This window comes from Procambarus clarkii, chromosome 5 (assembly GCF_040958095.1).
Source record: "Procambarus clarkii isolate CNS0578487 chromosome 5, FALCON_Pclarkii_2.0, whole genome shotgun sequence".
NCBI lineage: Eukaryota > Metazoa > Arthropoda > Malacostraca > Decapoda > Cambaridae > Procambarus > Procambarus clarkii.
In genome coordinates, this window is record NC_091154.1 from 14,330,300 (window position 1) to 14,346,170 (window position 15,871).

Here is a 15,871-nt window from a genome sequence, read left to right on the forward strand (position 1 = left end):
ATTTAAAGTCTTATAATATTATGATTAATACACTTATCTGTAACAGCTTGGGGCTCCTTAATCTATTAATTATCCTTAATCTATCCACAGCGGTTAATCCTTAACGACCAACCACCCACCGTACCACTAAGGATTAAGCCACTCAAGGGGTGGCACGGGCATGCTTCGCCCGAAAAATTGTATGATATACAGCTCATTTTATTCTGACTAACGACCACTTATAAATGCGGTTGACAGGCCGCGTTGACGTAATATCACGCTTGATGCGGTGCCCCCTTTGCATCTTGGGGGTGTGGGTTGTTCTCACATATTCATGCATTAATTGCAGTATATTACACGTTCATGTGAATTTAATGACGTTCTATAGTACATGTCTTCCCCATGCTTGGAACATTAGAAGGTCCCATCCTTCACTACGTTTCGTGGTAATTGGTCCACAATTTTAACAACCCTGTTATTGAACCAGTATTTACCCAAGCCTTTTCTAATTCCTACGCTGTATACGTTCAAGGGAATTTACTTACGTATTTATTTATTTATTTATTTATGCATATACAAGAATGTACATAAGGAATGTGAGGATACAAATATGGTAATTACAGTCTTGGAAAGCCACTAGCACGCGCAGCGTTTCGGGCAGGTCCTTAATGTCAGGCATTTGGGCAATCAATTGAGTACCAGCTGGTAGGAAGCCCATGCTATATTAATAACATCCAGACATGGCAGTAAGATAAGGAAGACTCAGCCATGTCATGGGCAGTTCACAATCCTTCAAGATGACATACAGGCAAGTAAGTCGGGTAATAATTCTGGTTGTGATTCTAAAGAGCTCATCTCATGGTTCAGTAGAGCATGTACCTGGGAAGTCGAGACTTTTCTGGGGGGAAACCCCTACGGCTCCCCGGAGCTATCCATGGCTGATATGGATACCCTAACTATTTTGCATCAGTTGATGTGGGTGGAGTTCTAGGCCTACCGGGGACCACGAGCTAGAACCTGGCCCCCTCAGAGAGGCACGGGGAGCAATGGCCCATAGAAATGCACATGTGATTTGGAGCATTCTATATCTGCCATCGACCGGGACAGGCACCCAGAAAGGTAAGCGCCACAGAACAAACCCCTATTCTGGTTAACAACAAAAATCGACAAACGAGTGGACAGAACTTCCCCAGGAAAACGAACTAACAAGCATTACGTCACACGAGCCGCGCCGCATGTCTGCGCAGCTCCCCCCTCCCCGGGAGGGGGAAGGGGGAGCCCCAGACCCCCCACGCTGGCGATCCCCACCCCAATTCCTCGGCTGATGGGATAATGCACGGTCGTGTGGCTCCAGCTCCGGTCTTGTCTTAGTGCTGTGACTTGTTTGCAGTGCTGCTCTTACGGTGGTCGTGTGAGCTGGGAGTAGTATTCTCAGGTACTCGGGCTACATGTGCTTAGGGTCACCTTCCCTGAGTGCCCTGTAAGTACCGCCCTTGGGGCTTGGGGTTGCCTTCCACAAGTCACCTTGGGTCTACCTCTGTTGGTTTTTCGCTGCTTGGCATTTGGCCACCCCGAGTGTTTGGGGGTTTTACTCCCTTGTTTACCTTGGGGTAAGTGGTAGTTATCGCACTGGTGGGGCGCAGGGTACTGCGTAGCTAGTTTTCACCTATGACAGTGGCCGGCTCTGTTCCCTCTGGGTACGTTGTCCACTTGTGTGATTTTTCTTTTATATTTGTTTTTGCCTCATAGGGGGGTCTGCCTTGTGTTCCCCTCCCCCTTATATTAGGTTCGTTTGTGTGGTGGCACCCCCTGCTTCGCCGTCACGGGTGGACACGTCCCTTGGGTTCAGCTTTAGCAGTTTGCTTGGTAGTTTGAGGCGCCGGTTAGCAGTGCCCTGCCTGGGATAACCCTTAGCAGACCCAGTCTAAGGGCCCTGGGAAACCCCCCGGGGGCTCTCAGGTCCGATAGTGGAGACCCTTGCGTCCCCTCTCGCTTTGTGCGAGCTGAGGGTTGCTCTGTCCCTTTGTCTCAGGATGACTCTCACTGTTTTTGCCTCCGTCATGCTGCCTGTTGGGTCGGTGACACATTCGACCCTTGAGTCCTGCGGGCTTTGTTGCTTGTTCGTGACTCCATTCACCCAGTCTGCTGATGAATTCCCGTGGGTGCAGGCAGCTCGCGCGTTGCAGGGTAGGATGTTGCAACGCGTTCAGGTTTGTCGCTTCCCCGGACGCCCCGACGCTACCCTGCTTGTGTAGGGACCCAGCCTTGGGGGTTTTGGTCGCTTCGGCCTTGGTTCTTCCACGCCCTCCTTGTTTTTCCCCCTTCTGCTTCCGGCCCCTACGCATCTGCAGGTTTCGGGGTCGGGGCGGGGCTAGAGATTCTGAGGTTTGGGCAGTTTCGGGGGTTGCCCCATCCGGGGTAGCTGCGGAGGCATTCGAGTCTGTTCCTCCGGCCGATGCTCCGAGGTCTGACTAGTGGGCCCCTTCTCTTCCAGCTCTCTCGGCTGCCCCGGCTTTTTCTTGTGGGGCCGGGGCTTTGGAGGTCGACTCGACCCCGGGGCCTGGTGTGGAGGCTCCTGGGGTTGGGGAGGAGCGGCCTTGGGGGCCTTAGGCTCCATTGCGCCCTACCTGGATTTCCGTCCTTTTGAGCGGGGCTTGCTGTTGCGAGGAGTGGGGTTTTCTTTTCCCCCCCTGCGTACGATTTGGGCTTGGGTTCTGCTCCTCCCCGGGTTCGGTTCCGTGTCCCTGTGGTTTCTTCGGTTCCGTCTTCCGGAGGTTTTCGGCTAACCGCATCTCTACGCCTGTGGTGCGGTCGTCCTTTGCGGCTTACCTCCTGCGTGTTCGCCTCTCGCTCTTTTCTTAATCGAATCCATGCCCCGTTGCTTTGGGGGGTGTTTTGGGGTGCCGCTGTGGGGGAAGTCACGAGATTTTTCCCTGCGTTCTGGGGTGGTGAGCCTCCTTCGCCGCTCCCCTCCTCTCCAGCATGGGCGCCCTGGCCGCCTCCGGCGGCTACGGACTCGAAAGCTTGTGTCATGGCCCTTCAGCGCCTATGTTCTGCAGGTGAGTTGGTGCGGTTTGGCGTCTCCTTTGTCCTGACGCTATTTTTGTTTTTGGCAGTAGGAGAGGGTGTACATGCGTACTTGAGAACGTGGACCGTATCACCCGAGGTGCCTACTGCAGGGCTATTAACCCATACTGGGCAGCTCTTGTTCTCTCCACCTGATTCCTTCCTCGGTTCACGGGTGTCTGCGGGTGGCCTCTTGGCCCTTCCGAGGCGGCTCCTGCCTGTACTCCTCCTGCCCCTCTCCTATGCTTGTCTAACCTTGCTTGAGTTCGGGGCCCCGCCTCCACCTTGTTCCGCAGTGCAACGGTGGGGGTGCCTGTTCAGTGGTACGTTTTCCTGTGTCGAGAGTGTTTTGTGCTCGCCTCCTTGTGCTTGCAGTATTGGGTTCTGGCTCTTTGGTTCCGCCTCTCCCCTGTCGTTTGCCTGTCGAGCGGATTCTGTTCTTCATGGGCGCTCTCGTCTCTGCTCTTGGGGCTGTGTATGGGGTCAGCCCAAGTTGGGCTGCCTAATGTGTTTCCTTCGATTGCCTGTTACACTGCACACATTTCTTCTACCGTCCTGGTTGATACCTGGTTGATAGGGTTCTGGGAGTTGTTCTACTCCCCAAGCCTGGCCCGAGGCCAGGCATGACTTGTCAGAGTTTGGTCCACTAGGCTGTTGCTTGGAGCGGCCCGCAGGCCCACATACCCACCACAGCCCGGTTGGTCCGGCACTCCTTGGAGGAATAAATCTAGTTTCCTCTTGAAGATGTCCACAGTTGTTCCGGCAATATTTCTTATGCTTGCTGGGAGGACGTTGAACAACCGCGGACCTCTGATGTTTATACAGTGTTCTCTGATTGTGCCTATGGCACCTCTGCTCTTCACTGGTTCTATTCTGCATTTTCTTCCATATCGTTCACTCCAGTACGTTTTTATTTTACTGTGTAGATTTGGTACTTGGCCCTCCAGTATCTTCCAGGTGTATATTATTTGATATCTCTCTCGTCTTTTTTCTAGTGAGTACATTTGGAGGGCTTTGAGACAATCCCAATAATTTAGGTGCTTTATTGCGTCTATGCGTGCCGTATATGTTCTCTGTATTCCCTCTATTTCAGCAATCTCTCCTGCTCTGAAGGGGGAAGTGAGTACTAAGCAGTACTCAAGACGGGACAACACAAGTGACTTGAAGAGTACAACCATTGTGATGGGATCCCTTCCCGTTTCCCATTGTGTTGCTCCTTCCCGTTTTCTGGTATGTCTGTCGTTCATTCGGTTGAGCTTCCCTCCGGTCCTTTCTAGGGCTTGTGGGTCCTCTTCCCGGCAGGCTTCTGGGTGTTTGGCCTTTTTGTTCTTTTGTGCATATCTCTTCTCTTCGCGCTGTCTCGGCGCTACTCATTTTCCTGGGGGCGATTTTGCTCCTCTTAATGAGTCTTTTCGTTCCTGCCCTTCTGCGGGATGTTGGTGCCGGGCGGCTCCTTAAGCGGGTTCCTTCCCTGTCGGCTGCACTTGTGGCGGTGGACTTGCACGCTTGTGGCATTTTAGTTTTGGTCCTGCGTTTTCTTTTCCCTCCTGGGGCTGTCATAGGATTGGCTTGCGGAGGATGTAGAGGCGCTTGGGGCCGTTCCTGGGTCTGGCACCTTGGTTTCTGCCGCTTGCTTTCGGTATCGATGTTCCTTCTGTGCCGTTTCGCAGGCTGTCTCGTGCGTTGTTTCTCCTCCGGCCTGCTTATGCACTACCTGTGCCGTCCTGGTCTTTGGACGGGGTGCTCTTCCTGTTTTTCTTCTCCTTGGTGGTTGTGGCTCCTTGGGGTCAGGTTTGCTTTGCCTCGGCTCTCTCTTTATGTTGGCATTGGCCTCTGGGGGTCGTGCGGCGGAGCTTCATGCTCTTTCTCAGGCGCAGTGGTTTTTTGCTCATATGGTTGTGGTCTTAGGTTTCTTCGTCTGCGGCCGTTCTCCCTTTTTTCTGGCGAATGATGTGCCTGCTGCTTTCCGGAGGGGTCCTTGGGTTGTTGTCTCGACTTCGTGTTGAGGAGTGGTTCACCGACCGCCTCCCGGGTGTGTCCCCTTGTTTCTTAGGTAGTCTTTGGTGAAGTAGCTCCGGGGAGCTGTAGGGCTCCCCCAGAAAACCAGCATTGAATGTAATGAAACGCCATTTTCTGGGTGAGTCCCGGAGGCTCCCGGCACCCTCCCGCCCTCCGGTCAGCATTTTTTTCACGGTTTTGATATCCAGCCTCGGAACTGGGGTGGGATCGCCGGCGCGGGGGTCTGGGGCTCCGCCTTCCCCCCTCCCGGGGAGGGGGGAGCTGCGCAGACATGCGGCGCGGCTCGTGTGACGTCATGCTTGTTAATTCGTTAACTGGGGGAGTTCTGTCCCACTTGTTTGTCGATTTTGTTGTTAAACAGAATAGGGGTTTGTTTTGTGGCGCTTACCTTTCTGGGTGCCTGTCCCGGTCGATGGCAGATATAGAATGCTCCAAATCACATGTGCATTTCTATGGGCCATTGCTCCCCGTGCCTCTCTGAGGGGGCCAGGTTCTGGCTCGTGGTCCCTGGTAGGCCTAGAACTCCACCCACATTGACTTATGTAAAATAGTTAGGGTATCCATATCAGCCATGGATAGCTCCGGGGAGCCTCCGGGACACACCAGAAAATGGCGTTTCATTACATTTAACACTGTTTTTTTTTTAATGGAAATTCTGTTTGGGCCCTAAGCCTTTGGCTGGCCCACTGAGTGTTGCTTGTTTTTGTTTTACTTACGTGGAGTATGAGTATTTATGGATGATTGACTTGGATGATTGCTTCAGTAAGATTTTGCCCCATGTGTTAAACAACTTCTTCGGCTCTGTTGGATCTAAGTTGAAATCTTAATGGACTTGTAACTCTGCACTGTGTTAGATAATGTTCCAGTGGTCTGTCGGGCATTTCTCCACAGTGCTGACACATGGGTTTAATTCTATCCTATTTCCTCGATATTTTCTCCTACAGGCTAGGTTTCTAAATTTCTCTAGCACAGGGAATATTCCTGCAGGGTTATATGAAGTGCTTGTGTTTGCACTGGAGGAAATCTCAGTCCAGGATGCCTGTCGAATGCACATGATGAAGACCTTAGCTCTACGAACTTCTCTTTGTAACAAATCACAACCAAGTTCCTGATTTGTCCTGGCTTGCTGACAATGCTTTGTTTCCCATTTTTGTCACTCATAGACACTAGAGTCGTAGAAAGCTTCAGCCACTTTTATATTACACGTATTCTGGTGGATGAGCAGTTTGACCTCTATGAGCATTGCTCTTCATGCTCCTTTTCTTTGAGAAATTGCAACCTGGTTTGATTCCTTGCTGCAGCACCACACTGCAGCAGAAGTGGAATGTTGATGTGGCCACCTTAGTTTTGAATATACAAGACCCTTCGCTTGCCTCATTCAGGTGGTCATTTTTGCCTGCACTTTGAACTGAGGCTTCTCAGCTGAAGGCAGTGTGGGATGAACATGCTCTCCTTGTGTTCAGATGTTCCTCTTCATACTATAATTACCTAAGTGTAGTTACAGGATGAGAGCTACGCTCGTGGTGTCCCGTCTTCCCAGCACTCATTGTCATATAATGCTTTAAAACTACTGATGGTCTTGGCCTCCACCACCTTCTCACCTAACTTGTTCTAACCGTCTACCACTCTGTTTGCGAAAGTGAATGTTCTTATATTTCTTCGGCATCTGTGTTTAGCTAGTTTAAAATCTATGATCTCTTGTTCTTAAAGTTCCAGGTATCAGGAAATCTTCCCTGTCGATTTTATCAATTCCTGTTACTATTTTGTACGTAGTCATCATATCGCCTCTTTTTCTTCTGTCTTCTAGTCTTAGCATATTTAATGCCTCTAACCTCTCCTTGTAGCTCTTGCCCTTCAGTTCCGGGAGCTACTTAGTAGCATGTCTTTGCACCTTTTCCAGTTTGTTGATGTTGCTCTTAATTAAGATATGGGCACCTCAACACCGCTGCATATTCTAGCTTTGGCCTAACAAAAATCGTGAACAATTTCTTAGTATATCGCAATTCTGAAGTTAGAAAGCGTGGCATAGGCTCCTCGCACAACGTTCTTTATGTGGTCCTCAGGCGAAAGTTTTCTATCTAGAACTACCCCTAGATCTCTTCTTTATCAGAATTCTTTAAAGATTTCTCACATAATATATAGGTTGTGTGGGGTCTATGTTCTATTCCACATTCCATAACATGGTATTTATTAACATTAAATTCCATTTGCCAAGTGGTACTCCATATACTAATTTTGTCCAGGTCATCTTGAAGGGCATGACAATCATCTAAGTTTCTTATCCTTCCTATTATCTTAGCATCATCAGCAAACATGTTCATATAATTCTGTATACCAACTGGTAGATCATTTATGTAGACAATAAACATCACTGGTGCAAGAACTGAACCCTGTGGTACTCCACTTGTGATATTTCTCCAGTCCGCTACATTGCCGCTGATCACTGCCCTCATATTTCTATCAGTCAGAAAATTTTCATCCATGTTAGAAGCTTACCTGTCACCCCTCCAATATTTTTCCAGTTTCCAGAACAACCTCTTACGTGGAACTCTGTCGAAAGCCTTTTTTAGGTCTAGATAGATGCAGTCATCCCAACCATCTCATTCCTTTAATATCTCTGTGGCTCGTTCATAGAAACTGAGTAAATTCGATACACAGGATCTTCCGGATCGAAAACCATACTGTCTGTCTGATATTATATCATTTCTCTCCAGGTGTTCTACCCATTTAGTTTTGATTAGTTTTTCCAATACTTTCACTATTACACTTGTCAATGATACAGGTCTATAATTGAGGGGGTCTTCCCTACTGCCACTTTTGTAGATTGGAACTATGTTAGCTTGTTTCCACATGTCTGCTATGACTCCTGTATACAGGGATGCCTGAAAGATCAGGTGAAGTGGAATGCTGAGCTCAGGTGCACATTCTCTCAGAACCCATGGTAAATCTCCATCTGGACCAACTGCTTTGTTCTTACTTAGCTCCTTTAGCATATTTTCCACTTCTTCTCAAGACACCTCTATACGCTCTATGTTGTTCTCTGGAATTCTTATTGTGTCTGGTTCTCTGAAGATCTCATTTTGTACAAACATACTTGACGGTTTTCGTTTAATGTTTGCACATTTCATTTTCATTTTCCGTGTATCTGTCCCCCATTTTCAACCTCTGAATATTATCCTTTACCTGCAGCTTACTTTTAATGAATTTATAGAAAAGGCCTGGATCTGATTTACATTTGTCTGCTATCCCATTCTCAAAGTTCCTCTCTGCCACTCTCCTTACTGACGTGTAGTTGTTTCTTGCATCTTTGTATTGCTGGTATGTTTGGGGGTTTAGCCTCTTTCTATAATTATTCTATGCTTGTGTCTTTTGATCTCTGGCCCTCTCGCAATTTCTGTTGAACCAACCCTGTTTCCTAGATCTGCATGTCTGTTTTGGTATGAATGTTTGTGTGACTTCATCATATATTATGGAAAATTTGGCATACATCTTATTTACTTCCTTTCCTAGCAACAAGTCTGTCCATGTATACCCGAGAAAAATAATTCTAAGTTCCCCATAACGCCCTATTTTTGAAATCGAGTTTAACAATTGTTTCACTGTCCCCATTCTCTACTAGATTATATCTCATAGCGTATTTAATGTTCAAGAGGATGTGATCACTCTGTCCCAAGGGAGGAAGGTACTGGATGTCATATACAACGGGGCCTCGAATTACGATGCTAATCTGTTCCCAGAGACGGATCATAAGTCGAAATATCGTAAGTCGAAGTGATTTTTCCCATAAGAAATAAAGGGAATTGAATTAATCCGTTCCCCACCCTCCAAAATATTAACATACATTTTATACTAAATACAATGTTTTTTTCTAACTACAATACAGTACCAAAGTATCTCTTTCCTTTATGGAGGGCTCTTGATGGCGTATGGAAGATGGTGATGAGGGGGAGGAAGAGAGTTGTTCCTGTTTGGAAGGGGAGTCCCCTTCCATTATCACATCAGGCAGTGATGTTTTCTCTGGGGTACTCTCTCTCCTACATTTTGCCTGAATACCACTAGGACCTGGTTGTGGTTCAGTGCTTGTTTGTCCTCACTACAAATTTGTCAAGAGACATTTGTTTTTCCCTTCATTTAACATTTGTCTGTAATGATGCATCACAGTGTCATTGAATAGGTTAAGCCAACGACCTACTGAAGCTTGATTTGGGTGAGTCGTTTCAGCAAAGTTCGCAATTCTTCCCATGCTGCACACATTTTCTTAATTGTTTTGGAAGAGACATTCTGTACTCTTGTTTCTGCTCTATGGTCATCCTTATATGGGTTTTCATATGTTGAGCCTTACCACTGAATTCCTGGGACTCATGGCGTGTTATATAATAATTACTTTAATGTTCAAAATGCAAAAAATCACCACAAAAGCGGAATTTCTTATAGGTGCGATCGTCACTAAGTGGGCAGCTGTAGTAAACTGAGGCAGGTCGGCCGCATGACTGGGAGCCATGCGCTCGGTCGACCCGAACATGTACCAACAAATATAGGAAGTCGACGACACCATCGGATGTCGAGTCGCATTTTTTGATGAAATTTACATCGTAACTCGAAATTATTGTAAGTAGGGGCAGTCGTATGTCGAGGTGCCACTGTACCTCTTCTTCTTTCCTGGTGAATACTAGATCTCAGCACTGACGGAACATCCCCTTCCCTCATTCTTGTGGCCTGCTTGACGTGTTGAGACATGAATGTTTCCAAGATGAGGTTTGCAAATCTGCCTGTCCAAATGTCCTCTGTTCTTGCCTCGTAGGCCTCCCAGTCTATTGCCTTAAAGTTGAGGTTCCCCAGTACCAACAATCTGGATTTATCTTTGTCAGCTCTTGCTATAATCTCTCATGAACATTATGAGGCCCCACGTTTGTCATCCAGTTCTTCCTTTGTCTGTGTGTTGCTTGCTGGTGGGCTGTAGGCATTTAAAATTATCAGCTTATCATCTTGATTCCAGAGCTGCAATGCCATTATGTCAATATCTCGAGGGTTTTTCAAACAATAATTCTCTTGCCTTCAGGTGTTCTTTCACCAGCACAGCCACTCATCCCCTCTTTCTAGTTTTCTTGTCACGTCTCCAAACTGAGTAGCCCCTTGGGAATACGACCTCATTTTAAATATTTTCTTCAAGTTTCATCTGTTAATGCGACAATATCTGGGACTTTGAGCCGAATTATATCCTTAACTCCAATATTTTTTATCTCACTCCATCTATGTTGGTATATACTATTTTCAGAAATATGTTCCCCTTCCCATTGTTCTTTACACCCCCTTCCTTTAATGATTTTGTTGCTTTGTCTTTATGTACCATTTCACAAGCTTTCCAGTCTGACACTTTGAAGAAAAAAGAATTCCTTTCTTCTTCATTTCTATCCCCATTTAGACATTTTGCGTCAATGAGGTTCATTTTTAGCTTTTCTCTGTCCTCCTTTGAGAGGTCTTGTCTTATTAACCAAAGTTTGCCATCCTTGTCACATTGCAATTTTCTGGTATTCTGAAACATTTCTGTCATACTTCACTCCATTAAACGTTACCCTTAACCCTTAAAGTGCGCATCACGCCATATGACGTGTTAGGCGTTTTACCAGTCAACTGCGCTTCACGTCATATGATGTATATGGGTACCGCACACGATTTGAATGTCCCGCGGTGTAGCTGGGGTTCCCAAACGCTGCCCAGGGGCTATAGTAAACAGCGGCCATTTTGAAAAAAATTCCCACGAACCGAAGGCGTGGGAGGCCTCAGTTTAGCGAGAGTCACCATGGCGAGCGCACGGTCAAACGCCTCTCGGGCAAGCACCACTCAATCCCTCACCCCAGAGCAAATAGCCCACGAATTATTCTCTGAAGGTGAAGAAACTGTGTTTGATGATTCAGACAACGATGAGGATTATACACAGTTGTCGGGTGATAGTAGCAGCAGCAGTGAGTGACAATGCTCGCCGTGTCATGGCAAGGCCTCTACGCTCACCCATGCCTCCTCGGCCAGTTTCTACCCCAATTCTACCACGACCTCACAGTTCCTGTGGATATTTTCTGTTTGAGGGTGACGAGTCAGAGGGAGGTGACTCCTTTTCTGGGTTTAGTGACTCAGATCATAGTTTTATTGAGCCTGTGGCTGGTACCAGTGGTGTAACTGGGCGAGAAATTGTCGCGTCAGCAGCATCTCGCCCGGCCAAGCGCCACCGCATGGCACCACATGAGGGACCAAGACCCTCGTGTTCACGTGCATCCACCTCACGTGTACCCACCTCACGTGCACCCACCTCACGTGCACCCACCTCAGGTGCACCCACCTCAGGTGCACCCATCTCAGGTGCACCCACCTCAGGTGCACCCACCTCAGGTGCACCCACCTCACGTGCACCCACCTCACGTGCACGTAGCCGCCGTGCTTCTCGCAGACGGTATTCAGCTCCTGGTCGCCGGTATGCATCGCTTCCTCGCCGTCTTTCCTCTGCATCTCGCAGGACACCTGGTGTACTTGAGTGGAGTGATGGTGACTATTTTATTCCTAATATTCCTCACTTTGACGATAAAGATGTAGGGATTACATACCTTTTCCCTAATCAAGGTGAGGACATGGCTGAGATGGAATATTTTACAGCATTCTATGATGAACCACTCATGGAATACATTGTACACCAAACGAACCTGCATGCTGCTTACCTGATTGAGAGGGAAATCACAGAATCTTCACGACTGCAGCGTTGGAAAAATACCACAGTTGCGGAAATGTATGTGTTTTTGGCACTCTATTTGTTGATGAAGTACTGTCACAAACATGCAATTAGTGACTATTGGAGCAAGGACCATACAATACCAACACCTTTATTCGGGAAATATATGTCACGCGACAGGTTTCAGATACTCCTCAGGTGTCTACATTTTGGAAGTGTTCAGGACCGAACAGATGATGATAAACTGTGGCGAGTGAGGCACTACATGAACGATGTTATTGGAAAATTCAGAGATTTTTACGTACCAGCACAGAAGCTGGTGGTTGATGAATCTCACGTACTTTTCAAGGGACGTGTTCCATTCAAACAGTACATTCCCTCAAAACGAAACCGATTTGGCCTGAAATTTTTGGTTCTTTGTGATTGTGAGACAGGATACGTGTTACACATGATTCTGTACTCGGCTAGTGATGTAGACATTCCCGGTAACGACGAACATGGATTCTCGGGGAGTGTAGTGAAGACCATCATGGCTCCGTGGATGAACAAGGGACACATTTTATACACGGATAATTACTATACAAGTCCCTTGCTAGCTCGGCTCTTGCTAGAAAATAGAACCGGATTGGTTGGTACAGTAAAGCCACAACAAAGGGAAATGCCTGTGTTTGACAACGAAATTGCAGTTGGTGAGTGTCAGAGAAGGAAAAGTGATAACATTCTGTCAGTTCGGTGGAAAGACAAAAGAGAGGTGAACTTGTTGACAACAATTCATGATGGAACAATGGTGAACAGTGGGAAAGTGAACCATAAAACAAATGCACCACTATATAAGCCAGACTGTGTTTTAGACTATAATATCAACATGCGGTTGATTGATAAATCAGACATGATGATTGGCACTGCAGTGTGTGTGCGGAAAACATGTAGGTGGACGAAAAAAGTGTTCTTCCATCTTGTGGACATGGGCATGCTGAACTGTTTCAACATGTACCTTGTGAGAACTGGACGTAAGCCAACTTTCCGTGACTTTGTATTTGATGCTGCAATACAGTTATTAGGAAAGTTTGCAAAAGATATCCCAGGGATTCAGCGGCCCATCATAAACCCACTGTTGCAGCATGCTGGTACTCCACGCCTCGCTCACACTGAAGGCTTCCTAGCACACAGACTCAAGTATTTGCCACCAGCTGGGAAGCGTGCAATAGCCCAACGTGATTGCTTGGTGTGTAAAACAACGACACGTAGAGATCAGAAACGGAAGCTTGTGCAAACAAACAAAAGACTGTCAGTAGTTTCAAAGTGTTATATGACAAAGAGTGCTGGGAAGACGGGACACCACGAGCATAGCTCTCATCCTGTAACTACACTTAGGTAATTACACTTGGGTAATTACATGGTGTGAAACGTGTGGTATCCCATTATGCGCTGTCGAGTGCTTCAATGACTACCAAAGTCTAGAAATCTTCTAAGTGTGCTTCAAAGTGTGTATAGCGTGTGCGAGTGTGTAAATATGTAAACATATAAGCAAATAGCGTGTGCGTGTGTGTAAATATATACAAATATAAGCAGAACATACAATATAATAGACTGTAATGACATATTATATTGCCGTAATTGAAAACATATGTGTGCGCCTGTGTATACTCAAATATGCAACAATTATTGATACAAAATATGTTCAAACATTATATGAAACACAATTAGTGAAAAAAAATTGATAAAATGTGCCTAGACACTGTAAATAAATAGCGCGAAAATATATTTGTGGCAACTCTGGCTGTTTGAGGACCGCGCGCAACACCTCCCGGGCGTGTACTGCATGAGCGAACATGCAGATTGTGACGTCATCGCTGATCTTTCCGGCTCTATTGCAACAAAAGTAAGTACAATAGAATTTTTTTTTATTTTTCCCGTGATCAGTGAACTTAACAGATTACATTTTTTTTTTTTTTTTCAAAATGACATGCGCCTGTGGGGATGACAGGATATTAGACCCCGAGCATGTTAAGGGTTAAGGGGCGGTTCTTGTCTTTCTCATATTTTCCTATCCTCCTAAAATCACTGACATGCTCCTTTGAATTTAGGCCTTTGCCTATTCTTACTATTTTTTTCTATGATTTTCATCTCTTCTGCTGCTCGGTCCACCCTAGATGGAATTTCCTTTTCTACACATCCAAAAATTATTATGGACTTCTATCTACAGTGTTTTGTACCAGTTTACAGTTGGTTTCAGTTCTTTCCCAATTGCTTGCCTAAGATCCGCTTCTTGTTTGTCATTTCTGGTTTTGACTTCCAAACACACTTCCTTAATCATCTCTCTCTTTTACAACTTGGACATATGTCTCGTATATTTCTTCTTTATACTTTTCTAGTTCTTTATTAACCTCCTCTATGTGAGTTGTCAATGAAGTTTCCAGTTGCAGAGCTTAACCCTTAAATGGCACATGGCTATATACCATTTGACACCCACAGGCACATACAAAAAAAAAAAATATTTTGCGGTGTGCAGTGTGATATATTTATACAGTATAATAAAGTGAGTGAATCATCGCTGTAGTCAAAAATATGGTGTGCATATTGTTGATTTAATTATGTTCATCAAACAGTGAACAAATACTTTGTCAGTTATTACACTATATACACAGGTTATATATAAGTATCTGCATGTTTTGTTCACCATAACGAACCACTAAGTTGGTATTATGAGTCAAAAAGTGACGAGGAGTGACCGCCACACACCAGCCAGCCACTCACTCCCTCAACACCTCACTCGCTCACATTCTCTTCCCACCATACTGTTTTTGCTTTTATTCAATATACTGTATACAGACGTTATATATAAGTATCTACATTCGTGTTCACCTTAACGAACCACTAAGTTGGCATGCTGAGTGGCAGTGGCAGCCCTCCACTAGCTGCTACTTCCTCCCTCCCTCAAGTCACCTGACTCACCCACATTCTCCACCCACCATACTGTTTTTGCTTTTATATACAGACGTTATAAGTATTTACATGTTTTGTTCACCATAACTGTACACCTAAGCTTGTATGGTGAGTAAAGGCACAAAGACGTAGCTACTCACACAGTCAGCTGATGGCGACTGCCCTCAAGGCCAGACGCACTAATATTTCTCCTCCAACAATACTGTTTGTGGTGTTATTACGCTATATACACACATTATATATAAGTATCTACCAGTTTTATTCACCATACTTGTATAAGTAAACTGGTATGGTGCCCAAAGACCATAGTGGCCACCAGTAAACAACATAAGTCGTGCAGACGACTCCACCTCCCTCACCAAAATGGCGGCTCCCAACCTACTCCTCTTGCTGTTTATACCCTCTATACACACGTTATATATAAGTATCTACATTTGTGTTCACTATAGCGAATCACTAAGCTGGTATGGTGAGTGCAGTCAATAAAAGGTGGCCACACAGAGTCAGAAGACGATGCCACAACCCTCCCCTCCCACAGCATTACTCCTCCCTCCATAAAATAAATAAATAAAATAAAATAAAATGTTTATTTAGGTAAGGTACATACATAAAATAAATTTTTACAAAGATTGGTTGACTTACAGGTAGAGCTAGTACATACAATGCCTTAAGCCACTATTACGCAAAGCGTTTCGGGCATGATAAACTTAAATGACAAGCTTAATACTAATTGAGCATAATGAGTAGAATGAAAACAAGAAATGAAAACAGATGAAAAAGCAGCACAAATACAATTATGTCGACAAACAGCGCTCTTTAAAAAAAAACAGACATTGGTTGACAATAGAAGGGTAAGGTAGGTTACAGGGAATTTATTAGGTATAGCTTCGTTTTTAACTTAAACTGGTTGAGAGAGGTACAGTCTTTAACATGGTTGGGAAGGTCATTCCACATTCTGGGCCCCTTGATTTGTAGAGCATTTCTAGTTTGATTAAGTCGTACTCTAGGAATATCAAAACTGTGTTTATTTCTGGTGTGGTGCTCATGGGTTCTGTTACAACCTTCTATGAAGCTTTTGAGATCAGGATTGGCATTATAGTTTAGCGTTTTATATATGTATAATACACATGAGAGAATGTGCAG

The 15,871-nt window shown here is 45.7% G+C and overlaps 1 protein-coding gene across 1 annotated transcript in view; it reads left to right on the forward strand.

Moving 5' to 3' along the window:
• Positions 1-2,961: 2,961 nt before the first annotated feature.
• Positions 2,962-15,871, forward strand: part of LOC138351100 (DNA-binding protein Ets97D-like) — a 151,772-nt gene continuing 138,862 nt past the window's right edge. Inside the window, exon 1 of the mRNA XM_069302731.1 lies at positions 2,962-3,038. Coding sequence (XP_069158832.1) covers positions 2,962-3,038 — 77 coding nt within the window. The remainder of the gene's footprint in view (positions 3,039-15,871) is intronic.